General features: G+C 37.7%; 1 protein-coding gene across 1 annotated transcript; it reads right to left on the reverse strand.

The window, feature by feature from the left end:
- Positions 1 to 698: 698 nt before the first annotated feature.
- On the reverse strand, positions 699 to 1625 carry LOC105960428 (17.3 kDa class I heat shock protein). Its single transcript, XM_012984600.2, has one exon. It carries the CDS (start codon positions 1270 to 1272, stop codon positions 838 to 840), a length of 435 nt encoding a protein of 144 aa, XP_012840054.1. The 5' UTR covers positions 1273 to 1625; the 3' UTR covers positions 699 to 837.
- Positions 1626 to 12728: the final 11103 nt, after the last annotated feature.

The following is a 12728-nucleotide window of genomic DNA, read 5'->3' on the forward strand; positions in this document are numbered from 1 at the left end:
AGAATTATTTTAATACTCAACCACCCCCGAGGTGCAAAAATACTCCCTGGGAAATGAGGTATAAAAAATATAACCTCCCAATTAACATATTACTATTAGACACGTGTCATTTAAAAATATAATTATTCATATACTTAAAATTTGATAATGTAGTTAATACTTGTGATTGAAGTGAATTTTTTTTCAACAAGTATCAATGTATTATATGAAGCATTAAATGAATATTTAATGCTCTATTTTGATGCATTGGAGTTGCTCTTACAAACTCTTAATTACAACGGTTGTTGGTATTCCGTATTCGTATAGAATATATTGGTAATCATAAATGTGATACAGGAGTATCTTTATCTAATGAAATTGCAGAAGATAAAGAGCTTGTTAAATCAGCTTTCTCTCAGTCAACTTTATATTTAATCATGTACTGACTCCTAATGAATTTAGGGGATGAATCTTATATATGGTTGGAAATAAAAAGTTTGTAATTTGCATATGCAGATCAAATTGATTGAAATAAAATTGAAGTGTTAGATTTTTCTTATTATATAAGCCATATATGTATCTCTTATCGAGTGGTGAGCCAAATTGTAGTTCGCTTGTGTTATCTTCTCTGTTCTCAATTCCCGGCATCAAAATGCTTATTCGTTTTTTACATAGTGACCTAAAAACATATAAATAGTGTAAATAAATGCATGTCGATGTAGTACTTCAACAACAAAAACTCACATTTTATTTCATTCCGTTACTAACATTGTAGAAAGCAAAACATATATATAGAGACCATCACACACTTATTATTATTATAATATATATATATTGAAATAACAAGTTCTAAGTTTTTTAGCCAGAGATGTCAATGGCTTTGACCTCAGGTTTCTTCACTTCCGCCTTCGGAACAGTAACAGTAAGCACTCCATTCTCCATATTAGCTTTAATCTGATCCAGCTTTGTGTTCTCCGGCAGGCGGAAGCGGCGGAGGAACTTGCCGGAGCTCCTCTCGAGGCGGTGCCACGTGTCGTTTTTCTCCTCCTCACGGCTGCGCTCGCCGCTAATCTGGAGGACATTTCCTTCCTCCACCTCCACCTTAACCTCCTCCTTCTTCAGCCCAGGAACATCCGCCTTGAAGATGTGTGCCTCCGGCGTCTCCTTCCAGTCAATGCGTGACGTCTCGCCGGAGGAGCTGAGAGCCAACTCGCGAAATGGGTCCCACAGGTCGAGGGATAGTGGGTCCAGGATGTTGCTCTGGCGACCAAAAATGCTTGAGATTAGCGACATTATGTATTTTTTCTTTCTGATTTAAACTGAAGGTTTTTTTCTTAATGTTGTATTGAATTTTTCTTTAATCTGTTTGAATGTGTTGTGTGCTGATTGAGAAAGGAGAGAGCTAGAGAGGTATTTATAGGGCAATTTTCTGTTGGTTAAGTTATTTCATAGAAGTGTTTAGAGAGTTCATGAAATGTACGGAGAGAGAAGAAATGGAACAACTTTGAAGTTCTAGGAAATAGAAGAAGTATCTGGACTGATCGAGCTTTACTAATTATTTGCAGAAATCTACGCGTGTCATTTCCGCTATATTTTGTGGCTAGATCATTTTTTGTTAATTGACGATTTTGCCCCTCCACGAACTTCTTGTTTGGCAATTGGACCTTTTCAACGATTCATTGCGACATTTAGTAGTAGCTTGTAGAAATTTGAGATTTCCCTCCAACTTTTTCTTTCTGCTTTAATGTGGTTCTCTTGTATTCAATTCAACCTCTTGAAGATGCCCTTAATTATTTACATGCACAACTACGTTGCTGATGACACAAGCTTACAAGCATAATTCATAAAAGTGTAAAATACAATTTTCACCCTTGTACTACAGCCATTATCGCATTTATCCCTTATAATATCAGAAAATACAAAATACCCCTCATCATCTATAACCGCTAGCCATTCCGTTAGTAAAGTCTCATGTGGCACATTGGCTATTAGCTGTTGGAATTGATTGTACAATTTCGCCCTTCATAATATAAAAAATATATTACAAAAGTATAAAAAAATAGAAGAGTTCAAATAAACTCTAATATTTAATTTATGAGTAAGTTCTATCTTAAAGGACTTTTACAAGGCCAGTTGAAAGTCCATGTTGAACAGGACACAACAACACCCGACAAATTGGAGGCCACCGGACATAAATGTTGTAAAAATGAATGTCGACGCTGGTTTTCACATTGGCGAGAATTTCTATTCATTGGCTTGCGTAGCGCGTGATTCCGAGGGGACTTGTCTCTGGTGGGGGTTTACAAAGTCCAAGAGCGACCGAAAGCTATCCAAGTTATGAAAGCTTTGCAGGAGAAGTCCTACACATTGTCATCTTTTGGTGGTTACATAGAAAATTGGCTTTCGCTTGTTTGTTTGTTTAGCTTTTGTCGTTTTGATTTTGTTAAACGTTCGGGTAATTCTCTAGCCCATGCTCTTGTTAAGCATTTCGGCTATGCATGTGCTCAAGGGAGCCTTTGGACTCTTTTGGCAAATATTGCCTAATAATATTGCCCATCTTTTCCTCAAAAAAAAAAAATAATATTTAATTTATGGCAAATTTGACTTAGATCCTCAAATCCAAGTTTCACTACATATAAGTCCACATTTTAACTTTCATTTCAAATAAACTCCATAAAAATATTAATTCCCCAAAAGGCGAGGCAGATGGACTGCCTAGCAACCGGCCGGGCTGTTTTGGGCCGATTGGTGCGCGCGCGCGCGCCCGAGCAAGGCTGATCTTCAACAACCGACTATGAGGACGGTTTTGAGGAAGTTACGGAGCGGTTGAGGGCTGGAAAGCATGCAAAACTGCCCATTATTACTTGTAATAGTTAGCCAAGTGTTAGACTGGTTTGCTGCCAAGTGTCCCTAGGTAGTTTTATGTGAAAACTACCTTCTTCCTTGTATTTATATGGCTTTGAGTGCATAAATACGACCCATCTAGCATTAGAGAGTTCAGATTGCAATTGTGGGCATTCTGAGTGAGGATTTTGTGTGTGCATCTTAGTCTCCTTTGTATTCTTTGTGGAAATTAATATAAAGGTTGGGCATTGCCCGTAAACGTGCTTGTGTGTTGTTTTCCATTACATACTCTTGTTATTGTTTACGCTGGCTTAAAGACTTGTGTTTGTGCGTTTTGTATGAAGAGAATCAAGAGGAAGGCTGACTGATTTGGTGGGCAAATCAGGTCACACGGGCGAAAAATTCTTGAGGAAAGAAACCCCTGTGACAGTTGGTATCAGAGACAGGTTTGAGGGTTCTGAACGTGTTGATGTTCGGCATGGCTGAAGATTCTGGATCTTCGACAATCCAAATCCTACTTGTCTGATGATGCTATAAATGGAATCAAGGTTGCAACGTCTTGAAGCCTTGGTTGAACCGCCCCTAGATCTAACGGATCCACCAATCTTGCAACGACTTGCTGATGGGAAACAAGAACTCGATCGTTTGTCAAGATTGTTGGATAATCTGCCTCAGTTTGTGGAGGGCAGATTCACGTCTGTTGCCGAGGAGATGGACTCCTCATTGATGCCGTTGAGACGATGCTTGAGGGAATGCTTACAGATTTGACGGTGTTAAAAAGGGTTGTTCGAAATGAATGATCAAGTTCTGAGGGCAGAACATCGGGATCCAAAGTTCGTGTGCCGGAACCGACTGCGTTTGATCGTGTGCGCAGTGCCAAAGAAGTCGAAAACTTCGTGTGGGATATGGAGAATCACTTCGAGGTAGCCAAGGTTTCGGATCGCGATAAAGTGACCATTACATGTATGTATCTAGTGGGTGATGCAAAGTTGTGGTGGCGTGCTCGTTTGTCATACGATGCAAGTGCTAATCGAGTAAAGATCGAGACTTGGGAAGTGCTGAAACGGGAATTGAAAGAGCAATTCCTTCCTAGCAACGTGTGCTGGATTGCAAGGGAATCCCTTAGGCAATTGAAGCACAAGGGAACCGTGCAGGAGTATGGCAATGATTTCAGTTGGTTGCTCCTTGACATACGTGACATGTCCGATGAAGATAAGATGTTCAACTTCATGGTTGGATTGCTGCCATGGGCCCAAACCGAGTTGTGGAGACAAGGGGTGAAAGATCTGCCAAGTGCTATTTCGGCAGCAGATCGACTTGTTGATTACAAGGTGATGGGGGCCAATGTCTCTGATAAGAAAGGCTCGAAGAAGGATAAGTCCAAGGGAAAGAAGTTCGGTGGCAATGGCCGTAATTGGATGCAGAAAGAGAGCGGTAATGACGAAGGATCCATGGTGCAAACTAAGCCGGGTGGACAACTTGTCGTCAACAAGCAAAACCGTGGTTGTTTTCTATGTGATGGCAACCATCGGATGATGGACTATCCTAAGAGGAGCAAGTTGAATGCTTTGATGCGGGAGTCTGATAGTGAGGAAGAGTCGGAAGAGACGAGGCGTGCGAATCCGATTCAGTTGCTGAGTGATTTGGTCGTGGACAAGGCACCCAACGGCACCAAGGGCTTGATGTATGCTACGGTGCTGATCAATGGCAAAGTAGTAAAGGTGATGGTTGATTCGGGAGCAACTCATAACTTCGTTGCCGAAAGAGAAGTCAAGAAGTTGGGCTTGACTCTCTCGAAACATGCAAGTCAAGTTAACGCTGTAAATTCAGAGGCGGGGCCGGTGAGGGGCAGTACCGATGTTGATTTAATGATCGGTTCTTGGAAAGGGCAGTGCAGATTGACTGCCATACCACTAGGCGATTTCGATGTGATATTGGGGCAAGAGTTCCTATTTGCTGCCAAGGCTGCGGTGATACCGTTTCTCGGAGGATTGATGATTATGAACGAAGAGTGTCCATGCTTCGTTGAATGCTCGTACGTGACTTAAGCAAAGGAGGGAAATAAACCGGTAGAATTGTTGGCTGCGGTGCAATTGGAGGCAGATTCGAATGACGAGGAATCATCAACAAATCCAAATCCTACTCGTGTGATGATGCTAGAAATAGAATCAAGGTTGCAACGTCTTGAAGCCTTGTTTGGACCGCCCCTAGATCCAACGGGTCCACCAATCTTGCAACGACTTGCTGATGGGAAGCAAGAACTCGATCATTTGTCAAGATCGTTGGATGATCTGCCCCAATTTGTGGAGGGTAGATTCACGTCCGTTGCCGAGGAGATTCAACGTAATTGTATTGCCGTTGACAATACATTTATGCAATTGTTCTGCCGTTGACAGTAAATTAATATATTATTATTATTATTATTATTTTGTTATTTTTTTTATTTTGTTTGATTTGTTGACAAATCAACGTAATTATATTACTGATGTTGACAGTAAAATAACTGTAAACACAATAATATTACCGTCAACCAGATCAATATTATTATTTTTTTTGGGTTTTTTTGTTTTGTTTGAGTTATCACGGAGTAACGTAATAATATTACTGTCTATTATTGTAATACTGTAAATACAATAACATTACTGTGGTTGACGGTAATATTACTGTTGTTATAGTAATATTGCTGTCAACCACATCAATATTATTATTTTGTTTGGGTTTTTTTGTTTGTTTGAGTTATTCACGGAGTAACGTGATAATATTATTGTCTATTATTGTAGTATTACCGTGGTTGACGGTAATATTACTGTTGTTATAGTAATATTATTGCCACTCACAGTACAATATTAATTATTTTGGCTTTTTATTATGTTTACATTTGTTGAACGGTCAACATAGTAATATTACTCTATTACACAATAATAATGAGTTTTGTTGTGTTAATATATTACTGTGCTAGAGATTAATATAGCAATGTTACTGTGTTAAACTATAGTATAGTTAATTTTACTGTGTTTAACAGTAATATAGTTAATATTACTATCAATCACAGCAATATTGATGTTTGAACGAGAAAAAAAGGATGTTACAAAAAGAAATAAAGAAAGAAAGAAAAAAAATTTCGAAAAAGTCAACGCCGGATACCGGTGGCGGAAAAATCAGGAGAAAAAAAAGTCAACGGTGGTGACGGATGAAATTGTTCATAAAAATGTGTTTTGGGTCAAAATTGAATAATTTATGAAATTTGGGGTCAAATTGAGGTTAAATTAAATTAAGGGATGATATTAGAGCATATTAAAGTATGAGGGGCTATTTTAGTCTTTTACAAAAATCTTGATCATATGTGGACTTTTTTGTAAATGAGTTTATTATCTGAATATCTTTATGAATAAGTATCTATTGATGGGCTTATTTATAAAGACCCCCATATATATTACAGGGAAAATTAACAATAACCCCCTCATCTAGGAAATGTAATTAAGGAAATCCCCCCTGCCAAAAATAATTAGAGAAAACCTCTTTTGCTATTAGTTTGGATACTTAATAAAGGTAATCTCCCAATTATACCCTACTCCTAACCCTAAATTTTAACATCTTTATCTTACGCCGTTGTTATTCTTTTCTTTTTCTTCCCTCTCTTCTCTTCTCTCTTCTCTCTGTTATATTCTCTCTTCTCTCTTCTCTCGTTCGTCTTCTCTCTCTCTCGCTTTCTTTTTTCTTCTCGATCTGTTTATTCTCTTATCGATCAGAATTCGGCGGCGTCGTTAAATATTGCTCCGACGAACATTGGCCGACATATTGGGTGAAAAACCGCTGTAGCTATCAGAATTGGACACAACCCTTTTCTTCTTCTGGATTGAACGAGAAGGAGCCTTCCCATTCGAAATATTTATGGCAGGTTTCCCAAGGGCGAACAACCATCCATCACTCCAACCAATTCCAGCCCCAGTTGCTTTTGTCTGGTTCGAAACCAGCTAGTGTTACCTGCTGCCTTGACCCTTCCTCCTATTGCATTAAAGCAATTATAGATCAACTATGATTTTTTTATATTTTATTGATAAATAATAATCTTTTGCGACGGGGTGGGATGCAGATGTGTGGTGTGGCGATGTTGTGGTGACGATGGGGAGGCAGATCAAGGGTTTTTTGGTGGATCGGGCGGAGGACGGCGTGTGTAGAGAAATTCGCGCAAGCTGGAACCTTAATCGATTATGAAACATAGTCGATTAAGGCTAATTGACTATGCTTCATAGCCGATTAATGAAACTGATACAAAAAAGAAAGGAGAAAATAAAAACGCTAAGCGCGTGACACAGTGATGATGTGGCGGGCAGGGCAAAGCTGAAAAACATAATAGCTTAAAATGATTGTAGGCTATTTTCAAATGAAGAGAAATATTTTGAGCCTCTCTCCATTAAAAGAAGTAATGAGGGGATTTCCTCATGAAACACCTATATAATATTATAATGGATAGGCTGCCACCTCAGCTGGCACTAACAAGTTAATAAAATCCACTTTCTAGCAAAATTATTGGAAAAAATATATTCTATAATAGTGGATTACTAAACAATCAATTATATGAGATTACATTTAATTTGGGTTCAGATCTGGAGGAATCAGATCCGACGGCACGGGGCAAATAGATAAAAGACGACGGTGACACGGCGGCGGTTGATTTAAAAGAAACAAGATGATCTATTCCTCTCTATCGATCTCCTAATGGCTAATACATATATTAACAATAATATCCATATATATATATATATACATAGTTCAAATCTTACAAAGTGATCATCAAATCAAATTTAATATGTGCACAAGAATATATCCCTACTACAAATTAAAAGAGAGATTCATTTCTATCTCATCAAATATATTAAACATATGTACATATAAATCTCTTCTTTTCAACATCATGTATATATATATAGCTAGAGCCCTCAGTTTCTCTATACATATATACTCACCACAGTAGCTACTACTACTACTAATTAATTATATAATTATTTTAAATACTAATTAATATATTTGAGTCGAGAATTAATGGAGGTAGTTGGAAGCAACAAACGGGGTTTGATGAAAAGCAAGTTGGTAATGTCTTTCTATAGAGGTGCGAAGCCGACTCCATCAACAACAGTGCAGTGTGCAGCAGCCGTGAAGCCAATTAGGGCAGCTTCCCAGCTGGTGTCGTTCAGGCATGATGATGGCAGATTCGTCAAGTCCGAGGATGATGGTTATATTCATGGTCGCAACGGCGGCGGTGGAGATGAACACGTGGACAACAGAGCTACCAGCTACATTTCTCAGTTCAAAGAGCGCCTCAGACTTGAAGAATCTAATTTAATCATCAACGGATCATCATTAATTAATTAATTACTTGTCTTGTCCCTACCCTATTCCACATATATATATATGGATTATATATGATCTTTTTTTTCATAAGTAATAATAATTATTACTTATGAAAATTAATATAGTCGGGATATTGTGTTTTGCTCTACACTGGTGTACGTTTTGTAATGAAATATGATGTTTGCCATATTAAATATTAATTAAATATATGTATATGTACGCCAGTGTATCATGCATGTGACTACTGCCTGTAACAAATGAATTATGCGTAATTAAAGAAACTAAATGAGATATCAAATTAAACTATTCGATGCTCGATAACAATTTTGTGGTTAAAATATATATATATTACTCCTTTGAGAACGAACGAAGCTTGATCTATGGGATGAAGCTCGGTCCGAGCTCATGCTCGATTCATTTTCGGTTGAATTATAAAGGTCGAATTTTGGTTGATTGAATAATGCTCATTCTCTGGATTAATTACTTATGACACAAGCTTATAAGCATCATTCATAAAAGGGTAAAATACAATTTCCACCCCAGTACTATGTTAATTTTATTTTATTTAATGGTCCATTAACCTTTGTAATTAATTAATTAATTAATTGTGGGTAATTCAATTATGGAATTAAGGCTCATTTTATGGTAACGTTGATGACAATAAAAAACTATGATGAGTGGAATTTGTCTTCTGCCATTACAAATCAATCGTGACCCTCTTCTCTCGTCTATAAAAGAATTCACAACTCTTCTCCTCAACCATCAGACACAATTTGAGAGTTCCATCACTTATGGAATATTTACGAGTTGTGATATTGGAGAGATAGAGAGAAGAAGGTATGTCTACGAATAAGGTTCATAAGGAGATTCAGGGAGGCTTGGCTAGGCTAGGCTCGGCTTGTAGATTGCTATCGTTAATCGTTCATCGTCTCTATCGAAATCCATGGCGAACGGTATATATGTCGATAATCCCAATTATGTACTTATGTTCTTAAGATGAATTTTGTTAGAATTTTATTTCGTGCAGATATAAATTATTTGTGTCAGATTCAGTTTTTCGTTACTGTTGCGTGAAGTGTTGCAACAGTTCGTGAAGCAGTTCGTAAAAACAGAAATAAACGAGACACAAATTTAATGTGGTTCAGATACAATTGTACCCTACATCCACGGGGACCTGCAAATAAAATTTACTAATTTTTTGTTTGACGAATACAATAGTAGGACTTAATCAAAATACAAAGACACCCTCTTTGTTGACGTCGTTCTTGTATACTACGCTGGATTATAAATCTTCAATTTGCAGCACGTCCCTTGCTCCACACGGTTGAACTCCCTTGAACGCTGAATTCCTCAGTCGGCGGATCGATCTCCTCCCGAGATCTGTTTAAGCCTCTCTCCCGAAGAACCAATCTTCTTTTTATATAGAATAAGCAAACTTGTGATACTCCTTGAATCTTGGTGTCTTCACCACAAAGCCTTGAAGCCGGTATATTTTCTATGAAAATCACGTATCACGATGGAACCATAAAAACGAGAGCCAAGAATATTTTCTCTGTATATTTTCTCTCGATAAAAAGATGTTCCAGGCGCAGCAATAAAAAGAGCAGAAAAATATGATTTTTCTCTCCAACGAAAGGCGTACAATATGAGGCGCCGTGCTGCTCTATTTATACTTCTACAGGTTATAAGAATCCTACAAGGAAATAGAGTCCATTAGGGTTAGGAAACTCTTAATTACATAGGAAATAATATTTTCAATACAAGGAAACTCTTTAGAAGAATAATTCCTATTATAAATCAATTAATGACAAATTCTAAGAATTAAAAGCTACAAGGACTCTTCCCTTCTTTAGCTCACGGTATATGCAAACTTGTGGCACAAGTTTCATTAATTCTCGTATAATTAGAATCCAAGGGATTCTAACAATCTCCCCCTTTATCGTTTATTGATTATAATTATTTTCTCCCGCTGAGTAAAAAACCTGAAAATAAAACAATCAGATGATTAGACGGAAGCAAATAAAACTAAAGATCATCATCAACTCTTTCAACAACAAGAGTGGCATCAACTGCTGCAATAGTAAGTGCCACAATTTCAGCAACTGTTCCCATAGTAGTGGCTTCGGCAGGTGATTCACAACGGAGTCAGCTCCCCCTGCATGTGGATCTCCCCATGTGAATGATCCTTAGGCAGCTCCTCTTGTAAATGCATTCATTATTCCCCTTTGCTTACTTGGCTCGGTAGACTTGGAGGGTGGTGGAGGGCGACGTGGTAAATCATCCACGTGATAAAAGACTCAGCAAATAACATCAGCATTAGCTCCTCCTTTTATATTCTTGTGAAGACCTAAACCAATTAATGACAATAAACACAATATTAAGAATGTGAAATTCCTTCTACTTTGGAGATACACGTTCAGGTGATTAATATGGAGATATAAATTATTTCTTCTCAAATTATCTAATTAGATAACTAAGGAAAATATGTTCCTCATATTAATACACATCTCCATAGAATTCCACTTGGTGTTGTGGACTTAGAATCCCATCGAGATTCTAACACTCTCCCCCTTTGGCATTGATTGATCAGAACAATTTACTCCCCCTAAATATATGGTACCTGCATGAACAATAGTTAGCAAATTGACAATAATATCTGCAAATATAAACTGTTGCAACAGTTCATCGAACTGTATGAGCTCTTAGCAAAAAATAACCTAGAAAGGCAGATACTCAAAATGGTTCAAATAAGCAGGGAACAAAAGGATATGCAGTAACAAAATCAACTTCCCACAAAAAAGATATGCAGTAGTAGAATCAACTTCCCTTCACAATACTCGTCAACTGTGCCAATAGATGAATGAATTCCTATGAATTTCTGCATTATTCCAACAGTTGTCTGATGCACTGTCTCAACAGTTGTCTGAACTCCCCCTGCATTCATGTATTGTTCCAGCAACTGTCTGATGCACTATAGCAACAGTTGTCGGAACTCCCCCTGTGTTCATGCCAGCGTTGTTGTTCTTTTCTCCCCCTTTTTTTGGGCAATCACCATGCATAGATAAATCAACATGGACTAATGATCTCGATGTGTCGATCAATCTGTTCAAACACTTAACAAAAAGATCAAACGAATAGAGAATCTTGAAAGCAAGTGAGAAGAGTCACCATACATAACGTGCACAGAAAATCACAAACTCATAAACTCAATACCACACGATAATTGCAATGTGAAAATCAAAGGATAGTGATATCAAATCCAACATTAAATAACAAAGACTACAGACTTTGCCAAACTTCGTAAGAAACGTGGAGATGAGAGGAGTAAGCTCAATAGATCCGGTTGCAACAAAATTCAAATTTAACCGGCACATAAAAAAATCCGTCTCATTTTTTATTTTTTTTTATAAATGCCTAATGCAAGACAAGAGGTAAACATGAGAAATAAACATGAGTGAAGAGACATATGTGAATAGGATACTGCATGGACAAACAAAACATATGAGATTTATCTTCACATTCACGATAAGCGCAATCCCCAAAAATCCGACTGCCAATGGAGGCTGAGTTTGTAGCATGTTTTTAGGCCTCGAGTCATGCACTATGGTTGCGAAATTTTATCTTAGCGCTTAAGGCTGTTGACTCAATTGCTAAACCTTTGAAGATATATTGTGATAACACCGTAGCCGTTTTCTTCTTTAAGAATGAAAAGTGATATGATTCAGCCATGCATCGAAGTTAACGTTGAACTACCCGGAGTGCAAACTCCCATTGTGCATCATGATGAGATGGTGGTGTCGAGGATTGACGCGTTGGGGCTTCGAGCTACAAAATACTCACAAGGGTTTACGCTTCAATGGCTGATAGATGGTGTGTTTTGCGATGTGGTGCCAAGATGTGTAAGTTTGCTACCGAAGGGAGAGATCGATTATGAAATCGATTTTGTTTGTACTCCTTCTGATATTTGTCCGGATTCGAGGACGAATCCTTTTAAAGAGGAGGACGAATTTTGAATAAAGTTATGAGATTATTCTCTTTGGTTCTTTAAGAACTTTTCGAACATATCGGTGGATTCCGTTTGTTCACCCCGACTTACCAATCGAATCTTTCACAATCGATTGTGGCGTCTTCACATACCAAGGTTCTTGCCTCTTTATAGGCAACGGGTCGCGGTTCCACCGTTTTGAATCTTTGTTTTTGGATGTTTTCGATCTTGCTTCCGCGTAGGGTATTTGGGTCTCGTAACAAGTTCTACGGGGTTCGTATCAGTTGGTATCAGAGCCAACATCCAAAACAGGTTTCACCTATCTTTATCTTTATTTTTGAGTCAGTCTTGTTCGTGTCATCGTAGTTTTCTTTTGTCTTTTGTCGAGTCTTCTAGTCCTCTTTTCTCTTATTCTTCGTTAAGTTGTTTAGAGTCAAAAATAAAAATAAATCGAATTTTTTGTTATTTTGTTTTGAGTTTCTTTGAGTCTAAGTTAGGTTTTGTCTAAAGTCCAAAAAAAAAAAAATTGAAATTTATCTTTTATTTGTAGTTTGTTAGAGCCCAAGTT

The sequence above is a fragment of the Erythranthe guttata genome, chromosome 6, assembly GCF_056151865.1.
Source record: "Erythranthe guttata isolate IM_541 chromosome 6, IM_541, whole genome shotgun sequence".
NCBI classification, from domain to species: domain Eukaryota; kingdom Viridiplantae; phylum Streptophyta; class Magnoliopsida; order Lamiales; family Phrymaceae; genus Erythranthe; species Erythranthe guttata.